Source organism: Nansenia antarctica (genome assembly GCF_963989245.1).
Source record: "Nansenia antarctica genome assembly, chromosome: 9".
Taxonomy (NCBI): Eukaryota; Metazoa; Chordata; class Actinopteri; order Argentiniformes; family Microstomatidae; genus Nansenia; species Nansenia antarctica.
The window spans coordinates 44,461,882-44,482,042 of record NC_137679.1 but is presented as its reverse complement, the minus strand read 5'-3'; the positions used below and the strand labels follow the sequence as shown (position 1 = coordinate 44,482,042).

The 20,161-nt window shown below is 48.5% G+C and overlaps 1 protein-coding gene across 1 annotated transcript; it reads left to right on the top strand.

Moving 5' to 3' along the window:
- Window positions 1-2,746: 2,746 nt before the first annotated feature.
- On the top strand, window positions 2,747-13,031 carry txlng (taxilin gamma; the record flags this gene model as incomplete). The annotated part of the gene is made up of 9 exons (XM_080539825.1): window positions 2,747-3,029; window positions 3,678-3,769; window positions 4,980-5,150; window positions 5,457-5,651; window positions 9,577-9,696; window positions 10,950-11,024; window positions 11,213-11,305; window positions 11,767-11,862; window positions 12,615-13,031. The coding sequence occupies 9 exons, from the start codon at window positions 2,747-2,749 to the stop codon at window positions 13,029-13,031; spliced, it is 1,542 nt and encodes a 513-aa protein (XP_080395951.1).
- Window positions 13,032-20,161: the final 7,130 nt, after the last annotated feature.

Below are 20,161 nucleotides of genomic sequence, written 5' to 3'. Positions count from 1 at the left end.
AGTGTCTAGACATTATTAAACACTCCCGTGAACTGTTATGCAGATCCACACATACTGTTCATAACTGTTCATAACTCTTTATGACTGTGCTCCAGAGAGGGTGCGTCACGGTGGAGGTGTCTAAACCTGAAAATAAATCAGTTTCTCTTTCTGTTTTATCTGTTTACTTTGTACAGATTAGTGGTTAGGCGCTAGTTGGCTAGGCTAGCAGTGAGCTCAATCCAGTTTTACGAGGTGATTGACGGTAGTTTGCACATGTTTGTTTTTCTTCCCCCAGTTTCACAACCTTTCCTTTCCCTACGACGACTCATTCCTTGGATACCATGCGATGCTATGAGCTATTTAGTTTTCTTTTGTTTTTTAAATGGAGAGATTCCTGTATAATTGGTCTGGGGTGTGAACCAAACAACTATGCAATGACGCTTGTTTCTGTGCTGCTACACCTGTCTGTCTTGTCCTCTGTTTTTCCTATATTAAATGTACCTACTTCTTTAACTGTTTGTGTCTAGACGTCTCTCTCCATGTCAACGTTTAAAGGTCTTGATCTGTCATTTATTTACCTTCCTTCTAGTCAGGGTACTCATCTGCAGGACTTGGCCAGCGTGTGTAAACTGAGTTAGTCTGACTTTAACAACCCTTTGCAACCTGTCATGTTTATATATATATATATATATATATACAGTGCTTTTTACCCTCAGAATAAAGATTACATTTATCTATGTCAAAGATATTTTATTGTTAGTCTATGTGCGGAGAATGCTGTCCCAGGAGACGGGGAGGGGGGGGGGGCAGGGTCCTAACCAACACCTGTTTTATACCTGTTCTGTGGGATAGTCGCACTTAACACTCCTCCCCCTCCCACGTCCTGTAGTTTATAATGAACAACTAGTTGTGATCATACAATAACTAATAAGTCCCCGTGCGTAGGGATAATAACGACACTACAATGGGACTCTGTTACTTAACCAGAGACGCAGCTTATTACAACACTTCTCTGCTCTGTGAAATCCCCTCATTAAGGGCTGCGTTCGTAAACTCGCTCTGGACATCTGGTCAGCACTCACGGAACGGCCTCTTGTCCAATCAAATGACTCGGCGCCGTCGTGACGCTGGACGCAACGTGCGCCGCGGCGCTGTCGGAGCGATTTGACGAACTTGGCGGGCCTACGTCGTGTTGTTGCGTCACATCATGGCGACACGCTCAGATCGCAGGGACAGAATGGACTTGAGGGACAACATCCAGGTACAATGTGACACTTTAACCTCCTGTAACCTTCTGTGTCTCTCGTGTTGAGAGACTCGCTTGTTTGCGCGTTTCTGTGCGACTCTAGTGAGTTTCCCCCCGGAGGAGAGAGGGAGGTAGGTCAGGTGGGAAGTTGTTTACTAAGGAAGTTGAGTCGCAGTTCCTCGCTGGGCAGGTTGTTAGCTTAGCATAGCGGGGCTAACGCGCCCAGTGTGGGACCAGTGGTGGGACCAGTGGTGGGACCAGGGTTAGGACCAGGGTTAGACCAGGGTTAGACCAGGGTTAGGACCAGAGTTAGGACCAGGGTTAGACCACGGTTAGGACCAGAGTTAGACCAGGGTTAGACCAGGGTTAGGACCAGGGATAGACCAGGGATAGACCAGGGTTAGACCAGGGTTAGGACCAGGGTTAGACCAGGGCTAGGACCAGGGTTAGGACCAAGGTTAGACCAGGGTTGGAACAGGGTTAGACCCGGGTTAGGACCAGGGTTAAACCAGAGTTAGACCAGGGTTGGAACAGAGTTAGACCAGGGTTAGGACCAGGGTTAGACCCGGGTTGGAACAGGGTTAGGACCAGGGTTAGGACCAGGGTTAAACCAGAGTTAGACCAGGGTTGGAACAGAGTTAGACCAGGGTTAGGACCAGGGTTAGACCCGGGTTGGAACAGGGTTAGGACCAGGGTTGGAACAGGGTTAGACCAGGGTTAGGACCAGGGTTAGGACCAGGGTTAGACCAGTATAGGACCAGGGTTAGACCAGGGTTGGAACAGAGTTAGACCACGGTTAGACCAGGGTTAGGACCAGGGTTAGGACCAGGGTTAGACCAGGGTTAGACCAGGGTTAGGACCAGGGTTAGACCAGGGTTAGGACCAGGGCTAGGACCAGGGTTAGACCAGGGTTAGCCCAGGGTTAGGACCAGGGTTAGACCAGGGTTAGGACCAGGGTTAGGACCAGGGCTAGACCAGGGTATGGGGGGGGGCTAATCACATCATACAAACTGACTGATTGCTCTAGACAGGGACTTATACTTCCAGCACAGACTCACTCAACAGAAACTCTTATCCAGGACCAGTGGCGTACACAGTTGCATTGTGAGATACTAACTATGTCAATTGAGTAAACAAACCATTGTTGTCTTGAGTAGGGGTGGGCATCGACGATCGATAATTGATCGATAAGGATCTTGGTCGATCACAAAATTAAAAATTTGGTCGATCACAAAAACAAAAGTTTTTTTTTTTTTTTGTGATCGACCAAATTTTTAATTTTGTGATCGACCAAGATCCTTATCGATCAATTATCGATCGTCGATGCCCACCCCTAGTCTTGAGTAGCTGAGTCTCATCTCTCCCTCCTTCCCTCCTTCCATCTCTCCCTCCCCTCTCCTCTCCTCTCCTCTCCTCTCCTCCTCTTCCTCCCATCTCTCTTTCCTCCCATCTCTCTTTCCTCCCATCTTCCTCTCATCTCCCTTCTCTCTCTCTCTCCTCCAGTTGGTGACCAGTGTGATGGAGTCAGCGGGGGGGTGTGTTGGAGGGTTGGAGGTGGCCACGCGGGGCCTGGTGGCGGGGGGGGGCAGCGGCTCCCCGTCCCCCCCGGCCCTGGACAGCCCAGGGCAGGAGGAGGAGGGGCAAGGGGCGGGGCTGGGGGGGAGGGGGGGCTGCTGCAGCGCGGGGGAGGAGGTGAGAGGGGAGACCCCTGGGAGGGAGGACGGGCCCATGGACCCCACCCTCGGTGAGCTGGACCCCGGAGGAGGGGGGGCCGTCAAGGGCAAGAGCCAGAAAGGCTTCGGTAGGACCTGTCAATCAATCAACTAACCAATCAATTAACACTAGAACAGCCGTGTCTATGTTACCTACTATAAGAGCCGCCTCGGGGGTCACATGACCATAGTCTTTACAATGGGAAGCTGCTACTGACACACAACGACCACTAGTTGGCCGTCATGTAAATTAGCCTACCTCCTCCTACACAGAAAAACAGCAAAACAGCTTCATACTAGCTTATCCTGATGTGATTTAGAACATGTAAGGATACTGGGTGGTAGATATCTACATATCTAGGACAAGTCATGAAAGGAGGGTCCTGAAATTTGATCGAGTGCAAAGATATACATTAACAAACAAAAAATACTCACAGGGTCAAATGACCCCACCCACGGCTGTTCTAGTGTTAATCAATCAGAATTATTCCGATGCACAACATACTTTGGTGTTCGTAAAACTTCCATTGAGTTGTTTTTTTCCTCTTCAACCAAGGGGAGGCTGGCGGAGGTAGAAATCGGATGACGGGGCTTGTTGTAACACACGGAAACGGATCGAGGAACGGCGTCACACCCACGTGTGTGTCCACCTCCGATTTCTACCTCCGCCAGCCTCCCCCAGAACCCAACACATAATATGATTGTGGGTTACTCACCGCCCCGCCTCTGTCCTGCAGGTAAAGAGGTGCTGCTGCTGATGCAGGCCCTGAACACCCTGGCCAGCCCCGAGGAGAAGCTGGCCGCCCTGTGTAAGAAGTACGCCGACCTGGTAAGACCTGCGGATGATAAAGGCGTCTGCTATCGTGACGTTAGAATGATAAGGTTCTATCTCCGTTTAGAATGATAAGGTTCTATCTCCGTTTAGAATGATAAGGTTCTATCTCCGTTTAGAATGATAAGGTTCTATCTCCGTTTAGAATGATAAGGTTCTATCTCCGTTTAGAATGATAAGGTTCTGTCTCCGTTTAGAATGATAAGGTTCTATCTCCATTTAGAATTATAAGGTTCTTAAAATTGAGTTTTTTACATAATCTGATCCATTAGGTGTTTATTAATGCCTGTGTGGGGTTATTTTTAAATGTTGACATTTTTGAGTTAGTAATTAATAAAATACAACGGTTCCATCTCACAAAACATAATGGAATGTAAAAACTTTGACACTCAATATATCTGAACTGCCCTAAACGGAGATAGAACCTTCTCATTCTAAACGGAGATAGAACCTTCTCATTCTAAACGGAGATAGAACCTTATCATTCTAAACGGAGATAGAACCTTATCATTCTAAACGGAGATAGAACCTTATCATTCTAAACGGAGATAGAACCTTATCATTCTAAACGGAGCTATAACCTTATCATTCTAAACGGAGATAGAACCTTATCATTCTAAACGGAGATAGAACCTTATCATTCTAAACGGAGATAGAACCTTATCATTCTAAACAGAGATAAAAAAGTGTAAACGTTAAGGTCAGAAGGTCAGCTGTCTGTAACATCCAGAGACAGACAGTCCCAACATGTAACATCCAGAGACAGTCCCAACATGTAACAACACTTGGTTTGAACTCACTTAAAATTACATTTAATTTAATTAAGTTAAATTAAATGAAGGCTCCACGTCAGTTGAATGTGTGGTGACTGTGGTATTGTATTTGGGTTCAAAGTTCACAATACTCTACCGCTTTAGGTTTTGTCTTTTTTAACTGCTAACTCTGTGTTGAAGTACGCTGATCTGGTAAGACCTGTGGTCCTCTGCTCAGCTGGTGCTAGCATGGCGCTAACACAACCCTTAGGTTGTGGGTTCGATTCCCACTTGGACCATAAACACTGACACATGTATGTACTCACTACAATATTATGTATTCAGAGTCACTCTGGATAAAAGCGTCAGCTAACTGGTGTATATTACTGTGTGTGTGTGTGTGTGTGTGTGTGTGTGTGTGTGTGTGTGTGTGTGTGTGTGTGTCTCTCTCTCAGCTGGAGGACAGCCGGGGCATGCAGCGTCAGGTGAAGGCCCTGCAGAAGCAGCAGTCTCAGGTGGTGAAGGAGAAGGTGTCTCTGCAGACGGAGCACAGCAAGGCGGTGCTGGCCCGCAGCAAGCTGGAGTCTCTCTGCAGGGAGCTACAGAGGCACAACAAGACCCTGAAGGTAACCATGGTTACCCCCTACACCCTACACCCTACACCCTAGCACCTACACCCTACACCCTACACCCTAGCCCCTACACCCTAGCACCTACACCCTAGGCCCTAAACCCTAGCCCCTACACCCTAGCCCCTACACCCTAGCATCTACACCCTAGCCCCTACACCCTAGGCCCTAAACCCTAGCACCTACACCCTAGCCCCTACACCCTACCCCCTAACCCTAAACCCTAGCCCCAGCCCCTACACACTACACCCTAGCCCCTACACACCCTTCACTAACGTGCGTGTGTGTCTCTCTCTCTCTCAGGAGGAGAACACCCAGCGCTCCAGGGAGTACGAGGAGCGGCGGCGCGAGGCCACCCTGCACTTCCAGGTGACCCTGAAGGAGATCGAGGGCCAGATGGAGCAGCACAGCTCCCACAACCACAAGCTGCGGCAGGAGAACCTGGAGCTGGCCGACAAGCTGAAGAGGCTGATCGAGCACTACGAACTCAGGGAGGAGGTAGGCCCTACACACTACACCCTACACCCTGCACCCTGCACACTACACCCTACACCCTAGACAAGCTGAAGAGGCTGATGGAGCACTACAAACTCAGGGAGGAGGTAGGCCCTACACACTACACCCTACACCCTACACCCTGCACCCTGCACCCTACACCCTACACCCTACACCCTACACACTACACCCTACACCCTAGACACTACACACTACACCCTACACCCTACACCCTACACCCTACACCCTACACCCTACACCCTACACCCTGCACCCTACACACTACACACTACACACTACACCCTACACCCTACACCCTACACCCTGCACCCTACACCCTACACCCTACACCCTGCACCATACACCCTACACCCTAGACACTACACACTACACCCTACACACTACACCCTACACCCTACACCCTAGACACTACACCCTAGACACTACACACTACACCCTACACACTACACCCTACACCCTACACACTACACCCTACACACTACACCCTACACACTACACACTACACACTACACCCTACACCCTACACCCTACACACTACACCCTACACACTACACACTACACACTACACCCTGCACCCTACACCCTGCACCATACACCCTGCACACTACACACTACACACTAGACAAGCTGAAGAGGCTGATCGAGCACTACGAACTCAGGGAGGAGGTAGGCCCTACACCCTGCACCCTACACCCTACACCCTACACCCTACACCCTACACCCTGCACCATACACCCTACACCATACACACTACACCCTACACCCTACACCCTACACACTACACACTACACCCTACACCCTACACACTACACCCTGCACACTACACCCTACACCCTACACACTACACACTACACCCTACACCCTACACCCTACACACTACACACTACACCCTACACCCTACACACTACACACTACACCCTACACACTAGCCCCTAGCCCCTACACACTACACACTACACCCTACACCCTACACACTACACCCTACACCCTACACACTACACCCTACACACTACACCCTACACCCTACACACTACACCCTACACCCTACACCCTAGACGCTACACCTTACACACTACACCCTGCACCCTACACACTAGACCCTGCACCATACACCCTACACCCTAGACACTACACACTACACCCTACACACTACACCCTACACCCTACACACTACACCCTACACCCTACACCCTAGACACTACACACTACACCCTACACACTACACACTACACCCTACACCCTACACCCTACACCCTACACCCTAGACAAGCTGAAGAGGCTGATGGAGCACTACAAACTCAGGGAGGAGGTAGGCCCTACACACTACACCCTACACCCTACACCCGACACACTACACCCTGCACCCTACACCCTAGACGCTACACCTTACACACTACACCCTGCACCCTACACACTAGACCCTAGGCCCTGCACCCTACCCCCTACACCCTGCACCCTGCACCCTACACCAGGGGTAGCCAACACGGTGCCCGCGGGCACCTGGTCGCCCGCAGAGACCACACGAGTCGCCCGTAAGGCAAGTTCTAAAAATAGCACTATTTACCATGAAGGTCCCTTTAAAACATGGGTCTCCAACACGTCGCTCGCGAGCTACCTGTAAAAAAGATGCAGCCTTCCCCCAAAAAAATCACCCTGGAAACCTTTTCCAATTTCAATCCCTTACTAATGTCCCACCCCCTCCAACACAAAAAATATATATCAGCTGTCAATCAAATTGCTACCGTCTGTCAACACGTCGTCACGTCACTGTACCAGCGCTGGGGAATTTAAAAAAAATTGCAAGTGTGCGCGCGCGAGACGCAAGAGTTTTTGCAGGGTGAGATGTCTGCAGATGAAAGTAAGCAAGTTGAAAACGTTAGCAAATATACTTGCTGAGTGTTCTGACAGAGAAAGGTTGTTATTATTGTGACTAGTGTCTGATTATAGTTCCATGGTGTCAAAGAACTAGCTAGCTAGCTAGCTCAGAGGTGATGAGATGAGCTAGTCTGCTGCACACTTGCCAGCTAAAGAGCTAACTGGAGGCACTTTATTATTTTACTTAAAGTAGATAAACAATCTTTCTTATTCTGCTAGAATTGGGCTTCATGGTAATACCATAATGGTATATTTACAGTACATGGACAGTGGATTGAAGCATTGGCACAACCCTCACTCATTGGAAATGTCTGTTTTCTATAGATGGATATACAATTTATTTTTCAGCAACCCAATATTCAATTCGAATTATGTTATGAATTGATATGGATCAATTTATACCTCTTATTAAATTATAAATACTCTGGTTGTTATGTTTGCCTTTTGGTTGACAGCAAAAGAGGAGGATAGAGAAGGAGAGAGAGCAGGATGGTGTCGGCACACCAAAGAGAGAGAGCAAGAACCAGGGGAGAAAGTGGACAGGTAGTCAAGACCACATATGCCACAGTCCATGCCACCCCCTCCCCAAGGCAGCAAACCTAGGGGAAACACTGAGAGCAGATAGCTGAACTGTTCAGTGTCAAGCCTGGAGAAATGTAGATGGAGGTTATAAAGCTCCAGAATAATGTCCAGCTACAATCGCAACAACATTCACAACATTTCTGGAGCCTGGTAGACCCAGAAAACTATAAGAATATTCACCAAGCAGCCCTGAAAGTATTTGTTGTATTTGGCTCTACATACCTTTGAGAATCAGATTTGTCTGATATGAATGTAATGAAATACTACTACTACTTCTGAACAAGACTGACAGATGAGCATCTAAATGACTCTATAAGAGTGAACCTAAGTGGATACACTCCAGCATACACAACTCTTGTAGACTCCATGCAGTGACATTCATCTCAAGTGTAGGAATGAGTGAATGCATTATTACACACATGCACACATTTTTTTGAAAGAGACAAAAGAAGAAAAAAATACTAATGTTTTCTGACTGAAAAAACTAGAAAAGGTGAATGCACTTATTACACACATGTGGACCATACAATTATAAGCTTTTGATATGTGAATGGAGGTGATGTGATACATTGATATATGGATACAGAATATACTGCTACTACTATAGTGAGCTTACACATTGACATGTGAAACAGAGCATGCTAGTGAAGAATTTCAGAGTGTATTGATACGTTATGTGAATGAATGTAAGTAATAAGATATGAGTAGCTCTCGGCCACTTACATTTTTTCAAAGTAGCTCTCGGATGAAAAAAGGTTGGAGACCCCTGCCCTACACCCTACACCCTAGGCACTGCAAGGTGTTCACCCCCCCTCCCCTACCTGACAGTGTCTCTCTCCCAGCAGCACATGGACAAGGTGTTCACCCCCTCCCTCCCCCTCCCTCCCCCTCCCCTACCTGACAGTGTCTCTCTAACGGCCTGTGTCTCCCAGCAGCACAAGGTGTTCACCCCCCCCCTCCCCTACCTGACAGTGTCTCTCTAACGGCCTGTGTCTCCCAGCAGCACAAGGTGTTCACCCCCCCCCCCCCCCCTCCCCTACCTGACAGTGTCTCTCTAACGGCCTGTGTCTCCCAGCAGCACAAGGTGTTCACCCCCTCCCTCCCCCTCCCTCCCCCTCCCCTACCTGACAGTGTCTCTCTAACGGCCTGTGTCTCCCAGCAGCACAAGGTGTTCACCCCCCCCCCCCCCCCTCCCCTACCTGACAGTGTCTCTCTAACGGCCTGTGTCTCCCAGCAGCACAAGGTGTTCACCCCCCCCTCCCCCTCCCCTACCTGACAGTGTCTCTCTAACGGCCTGTGTCTCCCAGCAGCACAAGGTGTTCACCCCCCCCCTCCCCTACCTGACAGTGTCTCTCTAACGGCCTGTGTCTCCCAGCAGCACAAGGTGTTCACCCCCCCCCCCCCTCCCCTACCTGACAGTGTCTCTCTAACGGCCTGTGTCTCCCAGCAGCACATGGACAAGGTGTTCAAGCACAAGGAACTGCAGCAGCAGCTGGTTGACGCCAAGCTGCAGAGGATGGCTGAGCTGATGAGAGAGGTGGAGGACAACCAGCAGAGGGAGAGGGACTTCGTAAGTTACCATGACTACCATACTATACTACTATACTACTACTATACTATACTACTGTATTATACAACCAGCAGAGGGAGAGGGAAACACACAGGTAGCTACTAGCCAACTCTCCTGCACGTGACCACTGACTACTACTGTGGTCATCACGTGAGTGACACGCCAGATCGGGCACGCAGATCGCAGCCTATTTTTTTTCATGTGCGATCTGAGATCCAGCATTCTGGACCAATATCGCACAGATACCGATACTGTGGATCGGATTGGGACATCCCTAGTTTAAATCTTATCTAGCTGGTCGGCATTTCTCTGTTGTCCTGGGAGACTCTGTTTGTGATAATGTTAACATCACATGTGGGGTCCCTCAGGGGTCTGCTCTTGGTCCCTTGCTCTTCTCCCTGTACATGATCCCATTAGGTGGAATCATCAGAAAACATGGTGTACATTTTCATAGTTATGCTGATGATACTCTGTACATGCACTCAGCTCGCTGGAGAATTGTCTCTGAGATATAAAACTTTGGATGTCCCAAAATGTTCTACAACTAAATCAGGACAAAACTGAGATTCTTGAAGAAGAGATTTGGTGAGGCTGCGTTCTCATTGTATGCTCCAGATTGTGTCTCACTGCCAGTTTACATTAGGGATGCAACCTCAGCACATACTGTATGTTCAAGTCAAGACTAAAAACCCATCTTTTTAATATTGCCTTTAAATTACTAAATAATTAAATGATGATTATATAATGATTATACAACAGTTAGTTCCGACCAAGTAATTTGATTGGACGAGGCATTCCATGAGTGCTGATATACAGTATAACAGCACTGGGACTTTTAACTTTATGTATCACTCCGAAATGACCGTTAATACAAAGTAGCTAGCCTGCAGGTGTTTGTGTTCAGGTTACTAGGCAACAGTCCAGTTGCGGAACTATTTTTTGTTGACGGAGCCAAAATAAATGATTCAATAAACAAACAAATCATAATCTGTTGTCACTTATTACTGTTAACTAATAAATTGCGCTGTAGAACTGTTGTATAAAAGCAATATCACTGCGCCCTCGTACGACCGAATCACAGCCGTGCTGATATTCAGTATAACAGCACGACCTCAAGTGTGATATTGCTTAATTGGAGCACTTTGAGCTGCAACGTTTGCAGGAAAAGCGCTATACAAATAAAGTTATTATTATGACTATACTACTACTATAGTATCCAGAAGTTGTAACATGGTGTGTGTTCTGTGCTCCAGCTGCTGAAAGACGCCACAGAGTCCAGACACAAGTGTGAGCTGATGAAGGAACAGGAGACCCAGCTGAAACAGCAGGTACCAGAACCACTAACTAACTATTCCTACCAGAACCACCTCAAAATCAGGGAGGGGGGGCCACGACTCAGAATGACTCAGAATTCAGAACTAAAAATCAGAAGCTGTTCTTAAGTCTGGTGTGTGTGTGTGTGTGTGTGTGTGTGTGTGTGTGTGTGTGTGTGTGTGTGTATGTGTCCCTTCCTCAGCTGTCTCTCTACATGGACAAGTTTGAGGAGTTCCAGACCACGTTGGCCAAGAGCAACGAGGTGTTCACCACCTTCAGACAGGAGATGGAGAAGGTCAGTAACCATGGTAACCAGGTTAGAGTGTAACCATGGTAACCAGGTTAGGGTGTTTTTTGATTGATTGATTACTTTATTAGAAGATTTGCAGAAGTAGGTACATGAAAGTACATATTACATACAAGGTCAACTAAAAGGATAAAAACCCAAGAAAGCCACTGGCTTATTTCAATTGGGGTCCTTGATACTCACTTCATCGTTACATGTAAGACAGACAAAAAACCATGGTGTAACCATGGTAACCAGGTGAGGTGTTCACCACCTTCAGACAGGAGATGGAGAAGGTCAGTAACCATGGTAACCAGGTTACAAGGTCAGGACCACCAGGGAACCTCATCAGTACGTTCAGGTTGAACTGTATTCTGAACTTCCTTATTCAAATGGTTTGATGTCTCTCACCATCTCTCCTCACTTCTGATTGGCCCTGGCGTCCTGCTGCGTGCTGATTGGCTCTCCAGATGACAAAGAAGATCAAGAAGCTGGAGAAGGAGACGACTCTGTGGCGCAACAAGTGGGAGACCAACAACCAGGCCCTTCTGCAGATGGCTGAGGAGGTGAGGGTTCCTCTTCTTCTTCTACTCCTCCTCCTTCTTCTCCTCCTCCTCCTCCTCCTTCTTCTCCTCCTCCTCCTCTTCCTCCTCCTTCTCCTCCTCTCCTTCTCCTCCTCCTCCTCCTCCTCCTCCTCCTCCTTCTCCGCCTCCTCCTCCTTCTTCTCCTCCTCCTTCTCCTCCTTCTCCTCCTCCTCCTCCTTCTTCTCCTCCTCCTCCTCTTCCTCCTCCTTCTCCTCCTCTCCTCCTCCTCCTCCTCCTTCTCCTCCTCCTTCTCCTCCTCCTCCTCCTCCTTCTTCTCCTCCTCCTTCTCCTCCTCCTCCTCCTCCTCCTTCTCCTCCTTCTTCTCCTCCTCCTCCTTCTCCTCCTCCTCCTCCTCCTTCTTCTCCTCCTCCTCCTATCCTCCTCCTCCTCCTATCCTCCTCCTATCCTTCTTCTCCTTCTCCTCCTCCCTCTTCTCCTCCTCCTCCTCCTCCTTCTCCTCCTCCTTCTCCTCCTCCTATCCTTCTCCTCCTCCTCCCCCCCTCCTCCTCCTCTCCTTCTTCTCCTCCTCCCTCTCCTCCTCCCTCTCCTCCTCCTCCTCCTCCTCCCCCTCCTCCTCCTCCTCCTCCTCCTCCTCCTCCTCCTCCTCCTAAGATGATAGATGCTAAAATGCGATGTGACTGTTTCTGTTTTTCTAGACGTCTGTAGAAAGTGTGTTGTCCTGACGTGTCTCCCCCTCTCTCCTCTCCCCTCCCCGCTCCCCCCCCCCCCTGTAGAAGACATTGAGGGACGGCCACTACAGTGCCCTGCAGGGGAAGCTGGAGCGTCTGGAGAAGCTGTGTCGCGCTCTGCAGAGGGAGAGGAACGACCTGACCCAGAGGCTGGACGTCCTCCAGGAGACCCCCCCCCAGGAGCCCCCCCAGCCCCTCCCCCAGGAGACCCCCCCCGGGCCCCAGGAGCCCGGCCCCCAGCCCCTCCCCCAGGAGACCCCCCCCGACGCTCAGCCCCTCCCCCAGCCCAGAGAGCCCTCCGCTGGGGAGGAGGAGCCCGCCACGGGCCCCGGGCCTGGGGGGCTGGAAGAAGAGCAGACGCAGCAGACCTCTACACCTGAACTGGGCCAGGAGGAAGAGGAGGAGGGAGGGGCAGAGGAGGAGGAAGAGGCCCCCACTACCACACAGCAACCTGATGACTGAGCCAGACTGAGCCTGCGGGGGGAGGGGGGGCTGGGAGGGGGCGGGGAGGGGGTCTCAGACAGATGAGGACTTGTCCTGGGCTAGAAGGCACTTTCCATAGTCTCTCCATCAAAGACTCAACCGTAGAAGATGCTTTCTGGTCTGTGGTCAGGTCTCCTGTAGGCTGGGGTGGGAGGGGGTGGATGGGCGGGGGGGGGATGGGGGGGGAGCAGGGGTGGGAGATTACTGTGTGCTAGTTAACGATCGAACAGTTGTGATTGTTTTTGTTGCGTCGCTGAGAGTCTGCAGATTGTAATAATTGTAATAATTTGGCGTTGTCGGCGAGAGCACTTCCTGGTTCTGGCGGAGGGAGGGAGGGAGGGACTTCCTGCCTCTCTGCCTTCGTCACCGCGTTCACATTCGTCTTAGACGGCAGTCACGGTCACCTGTCACTCAGCAGGTTGACTCTAACGTGCTTTGTTAAGCCCCGCCCCCTCCCCAGGTGTGTTCCATGTAGAAGTGGAGCTCCTGACTGATAGAGTTCAGAGTTTGAGTCTCGTCAGACGCAGACGATTACTGTAGCCTCGCTGTCTGACAGCACCACTAGCAGGGCATTAACAGGGAGGGGGGGGGGGGGGGGGCGGCTCTCCTTAAACCACTAAGCTTCATCTAGAGGAGAATCTGGACCAAACCATACAGGCTGGGAGAGGGGGGGGGGGGGGGGGTTTAACTTGACGGGTGTCGGCATTTTTGATCCTCTTATTACTGGAAAAACACAACAGAATGTGATCCGATTTTGTTCTTTTTAACAACAACAACAACAACACCCTGTATGGATATGAAGATGAATAAACACACTTCAAGCATTTCCAGTGGCGGTTGACGTGGGGGGGCAGGGGTGCAGGTGTAGGGGCGGGGGGGGGGGCTGTAGAGGGGGATACTGCTGATAATGTGAAAACTGTGTTGGGAGAACTGAACTGATGAATGTAGACATCCTTCCCCCCCCCCCCCTCTCTCCCTCTCTCTCCCATGTGGCCAACCTTCTGTACAAGAATGATGATTGTTTTCGGGGTGGTCCAGTCCTCTCTTCGTGCCCCCCCCCCTCCCCCGTGGTTCCCTGAGGTGTATTCAGTCAGTCAGGCTAAACGGCTAGCGAGCGCCGCAGATAGAGATGTAGCGTAACAGAACAGGCGTGGTTCTCTGTTCTCTGGGCGACCCGTATCTGTCTGTCTGTCTGTCTGTCAGAGAGCCGCACAGCGCTGTCATCTGACCCTTGACCCCCCCCCCTCCCAGGGACACCAGGGGAGGCTGGGGGGAGGTAGGAATCAGAGGCCGGGCTCGCATGTGTTTGATATCATTCCTCATTCCATTCCATTGCATCACAATGAGCCCGTCCTCTGATTCCTATTTCCCCCAGCCTCCCCTGGTACGGTAGAACTGTCACACTTCATAGGCAAAGGTGAGGGGGGGGGGGGGGAGTTTAGCTAGTGACTGTGAGGGAGACCTGAGGGGGTGTTCATGTCGGGGTCGAAGGTCAAAGAACCTGTTTTGTATTCTAACGTTCTCACCAGCATCGGACCCAGGGTGTTCAGTTTCTTACTCTCATGAACTTTGAACTTTTCCGGTTTTGTCGTCAGGAAATGCGATGGGCCGGTCTTTGTGAATGTTAAAAGTCCAGTGTTTGTTTTTTGGGGAGGGAGGGGGGCGGGGATGGGGGGGTTACCACAAAGATGGAGGTGGTCGTTCCCACAGAGTTTAATACGTTTAAAGATGATCCCCTCCACTGTAAAAGTCTCTTCATCAACATTTTCTAGTACTTGAAACGACTTTAAAAATATATATACACTTACTGGATTACCGTTGAGTTTGATTGGTTAATGTGAAGAGGCTGCTGGGATCTGATTGGTGCAGGGCCGTCGTTGGTACTTCCTGTCTGCGTCCTGGTTCTCTGCCCTCCTGACGGAGGTGTGTGTGCTTCTCCCTCTCTTCCTCATCCTCCTCCATCAGCACTGGAGAGAGTAGAACATCCATCTTACTCACCAAGGCTTGTAGATCTGTGATGGAAGGGTGAAAGAAAGAGGGAGAGAGAGAGAGAGAGAGAGAGAGAGAGAGAGAGAGAGAGAGCAGGCCTCAGTGAGGGAGGTAGAGAGAGAGAGAGAGCAGGCCTCAGTGAGGGAGGTAGAGAGAGAGAGCAGGCCTCAGTGAGGGAGGTAGAGAGAGAGAGAGAGCAGGCCTCAGTGAGGGAGGTAGAGAGAGAGAGCAGGCCTCAGTGAGGGAGGTAGAGAGAGAGAGAGAGAGAGAGAGAGAGAGAGAGAGAGCAGGCCTCAGTGAGTGAGGGAGGTAGAGAGAGAGAGAGAGAGAGAGAGAGAGAGAGAGAGAGCAGGCCTCAGTGAGAGAGAGAGAGAGAGAGAGAGAGAGAGAGAGAGAGAGAGCAGGCCAGTGAGGGAGGTAGAGAGGCGTGGCAGGACAGTTCCCTTCTCCTCTTTGGTTGGTGATGCCGGTTTGATTCTCAGGTTCAGCCAGACAGCTCCTACCTCTGCAGAGCCACAGAGAGAGAGAGAGAGACCTGCTCTCTAAACAGAGAGAGAGAGAGATCTACTCTCTAAAGAGAGAGAGAGAGAGAGAGAGAGATCTACTATCTAAAGAGAGAGAGAGATCTACTATCTAAAGAGAGAGAGAGATCTACTCTCTAAAGAGAGAGAGAGAGAGAGAGATCTACTATCTAAAGAGAGAGAGAGAGAGAGATCTACTCTCTAAAGAGAGAGAGAGAGATCTACTATCTAAAGAGAGAGAGAGATCTACTCTCTAAAGAGAGAGAGAGAGAGAGAGATCTACTCTCTAAAGAGAGAGAGAGGCGCCTCCGTGCTCCAGAGCAGCTTTATTTTTACAGAGAGATGAAACCACAAGCCCACATTCCCTACGGAGATGTACTGTTCTTACTGTCCTGTCTGGCTTTTCAATAAAACAACATTTTGTAGAATTTTCAACACTTTGTGGTCGTCGTCTGTGTTTCAAGTCAAGTCATGTTTATTTATACAGCACATTATACAGCACGACAAAACAGCCGCCCAAAGTGCTTAACAGATAAAACACTAGTAAAGAGTGAGTAAGAAAACAACAAATAAAAATACACTAAAAACAAAAACAAGGTGCAATACAGAATACAACAGTGGGGAGGCAGGCTCACCTCAGGTCAAAGGCCAGGGAGAAGAGGTGTGTCTTGGCTAATGTTTTAAAAGCCTCGACGCTCTGGGCAGATCTGACGTGTGTGAGTCCGTCTGGATATGAAACGTGACAGTCAGGTGTCACGGATGGCGGATGGCGTCCAGTCAGGTGTCACGGATGGCGGATGGCGTCCTGGGACGGGTGCTGAGAGACTGCGCCGACCAGCTGGCCGGGGTTTTCACCAACATCTTTAACCAGTCCCTGTCCCAGGCCACCGTCCCACCCTGCCTGAAAACCTCAACTATCATCCCAGTCCCGAAGAAAAGCACGGTGAGCTGCCTAAACGACTACCGCCCGGTGGCACTCACACCAATCATCATGAAGTGCTTCGAGAAACTAGTCCGGGCCCACATACTCACACGCCTCCCGCCCAACCTGGATCCATACCAGTTCGCCTACAGAGCCCACAGGTCCACAGAGGACGCCATAGCGACGACTCTCCACGCCACTCTATCCCACCTGGAGAGGGGAAACAGCTACGCGAGACTGCTCTTCGTGGACTTCAGCTCCGCCTTCAACACCATCCTTCCAGACAGGCTAGTGACCAAACTACTAGACCTGGGTCTATCACACTCTATATGTGCGTGGATCAAGGAGTTCCTGACCGACCGCCCCCAGAGGGTGCGGGTGGGCCCCCACACCTCCACAGCCCTCAGCCTCAGCACTGGGTCCCCCCAGGGCTGCGTGCTAAGCCCCATCCTCTACAACCTCTACACCCACGACTTCACCCCCGTCCACCCCAGCAACTACATCGTAAAGTTTGCAGACGACACCACCGTGGTGGGATGTATCTCGGGGGGGGGACGAGGCGGCGTACAGGGATGAGGTAGAGCAACTGAGCAAGCTGTGCAAGGTTAACAACCTGCTGCTAAACAAGTCAAAGACCCAGGAATTCATCGTAGACTTCAGGAGGAAAAAGTCCGAGATCCAGCCCCTGCTCATCGACGGAGAGAGCGTGGAGAGAGTCTCAACCCTCCGATTCCTGGGACATCACATGCGGGATGACCTGGCCTGGAAGGACAACACAAAAGGCACCATCAAGAGGGCACAACAGCGGCTATACATCCTGAGATGCCTCAGGAAAGAACACAACAAGCAGGAGATACTGGTGGCCTTCTACCACGGCGCAGTGGAGAGCATCCTCACCTACGGCATCTGCAACTGGTTCCACAGCTGCACAACAGCGGAGAGAAACGCGCTACAGAGAGTCGTGAGAACAGCACAGAAGATCACCGGCGCCCCCCTCCCCTCTCTGGAAGAGCTGTACAACACACGCTGTCTCAGGAAGGCCTCCAAGATCTCCAGGGACCCGACCCACCCTGGGCACGAACACTTTATCAGGCTGCCCTCGAATAGGAGGTACAGGACCCCGGCCGCTAAGACAAACAGACTGAAGAACTGCTTCTACCACAGGGCCGTCAAGGCCCTGAACACAGCAAAGGCCTAAGTTCTGGGCCCAGGACAGTCCGGACGGATTGTATGGCAGCTAGTGCTGAGGCACAAACATGTACATTTCAAGCCTGCAAACTGTGACACTTTAAAATAACGTGAAAAAATACTTTTGTGCAATATGACAACCCTAGTTGACTATCTGTGCAGTATAGTACAGTGGATTGTGTACATAGCCTTTATTTATGTAAACCAGCTCCTTACCTTCTTGTGATTTTATGCTTTTTCTAAAATGTGTTTTTTTTTTCCCTTTCCTAACACCAGGGGAGCCACCCCTCCTAAATGTCGTTGTTTGGTACCTGTACTGTAGCAATGACAAATAAAGTCCATCCATCCATCCATCATCCATCCATCCATCCATCCATCCATCCATACGCTATGGAAACGTAAGATGTCTACTTAAGGTAGCTATGTACAGTTAGCTATGTAGTAGCTATGTACAGTTAAGGTAGGTATGTACAGTTAAGGTAGGTATGTACAGTTAAGGTAGATAAGTACAGTTAAGGTAGATATGTACAGTTAAGGTAGATATGGTAGATATGTACAGTTAAGGTAGATATGTACAGTTAAGGTAGCTATGTACAGTTAAGGTAGATATGTACAGTTAAGGTAGATATGGTAGATATGTACAGTTGAGGTGGATATGTACAGTTAAGGTAGCTATGTACAGTTAAGGTAGATATGGTAGCTATGTACAGTTAAGGTAGCTATGTACAGTTAAGGTAGCTATGTACAGTTAAGGTAGCTATGTACAGTTAAGGTAGATGTGTACAGTTAAGGTAGATATGTACAGTTATGGTAGATATGGTAGATATGTACAGTTAAGGTGGATATGTACAGTTAAGGTAGCTATGTACAGTTAAGGTAGATATGTACAGTTAAGGTAGCTATGGTAGATATGTACAGTTAAGGTAGATATGTACAGTTAAGGTAGCTATGTACAGTTAAGGTAGATATGTACAGTTAAGATAGCTATGTACAGTTAAGGTAGCTATGTACAGTTAAGGTAGCTATGTACAGTTAAGGTAGATATGTACAGTTAAGGTAGCTATGTACAGTTAAGGTAGCTATGTACAGTTAAGGTAGATATGTACAGTTATGGTAGATATGTACAGTTAAGGTAGATATGTACAGTTAAGGTAGACATGTACAGTTAAGATAGATGTGTACAGTTAAGGTAGATATGTACAGTTAAGGTAGATGTGTACAGTTAAGGTAGATATGTACAGTTATGGTAGCTATGTACAGTTAAGGTAGATATGTACAGTTATGGTAGATATGTACAGTTAAGGTAGCTATGTACAGTTAAGGTAGCTATGTACAGTTAAGATAGATGTGTACAGTTAAGGTAGATATGTACAGTTAAGGTAGATATGTACAGTTAAGGTAGATGTGTACAGTTATGGTAGATATGTACAGTTAAGGTAGTTATGTACAGTTAAGGTAGCTATGTACAGTTAAGGTAGCTATGTACAGTTAAGGTAGCTATGTACAGTTAAGGTAGACATGTACAGTTAAGATAGATGTGTACAGTTAAGGTAGATATGTACAGTTAAGGTAGATATGTACAGTTAAGGTAGATGTGTACAGTTATGGTAGATATGTACAGTTAAGGTAGATATGTACAGTTAAGGTAGATATGTACAGTTAAGGTAGCTATGTACAGTTAAGGTAGCTATGTACAGTTAAGGTAGATGTGTACAGTTAAGGTAGATATGTACAGTTAAGGTAGATATGTACAGTTATGGTAGATGTGTACAGTTAAGGTAGATATGTACAGTTATGGTAGCTATGTACAGTTAAGGTAGATATGTACAGTTATGGTAGATATGTACAGTTAAGGTAGCTATGTACAGTTAAGGTAGATATGTACAGTTAAGGTAGATATGTAGTTATGGTAGATATGTACAGTTAAGGTAGATATGTACAGTTAAGGTAGACATGTACAGTTAAGATAGATGTGTACAGTTAAGGTAGATATGTACAGTTAAGGTAGATGTGTACAGTTAAGGTAGATATGTACAGTTATGGTAGATATGTACAGTTAAGGTAGCTATGTACAGTTAAGGTAGATATGTACAGTTAAGGTAGATATGTACAGTTATGGTAGATATGTACAGTTAAGGTAGCTATGTACAGTTACGGTAGATATGTAGTTATTGTAGATATGTACAGTTAAGGTAGCTATGTACAGTTAAGGTAGATATGTACAGTTAAGGTAGACATGTACAGTTAAGATAGATGTGTACAGTTAAGGTAGATATGTACAGTTAAGGTAGATATGTACAGTTAAGGTAGATGTGTACAGTTAAGGTAGATATGTAGTTATGGTAGCTATGTACAGTTAAGGTAGATATGTACAGTTATGGTAGATATGTACAGTTAAGGTAGCTATGTACAGTTAAGGTAGACATGTACAGTTAAGATAGATGTGTACAGTTAAGGTAGATATGTACAGTTAAGGTAGATGTGTAGTT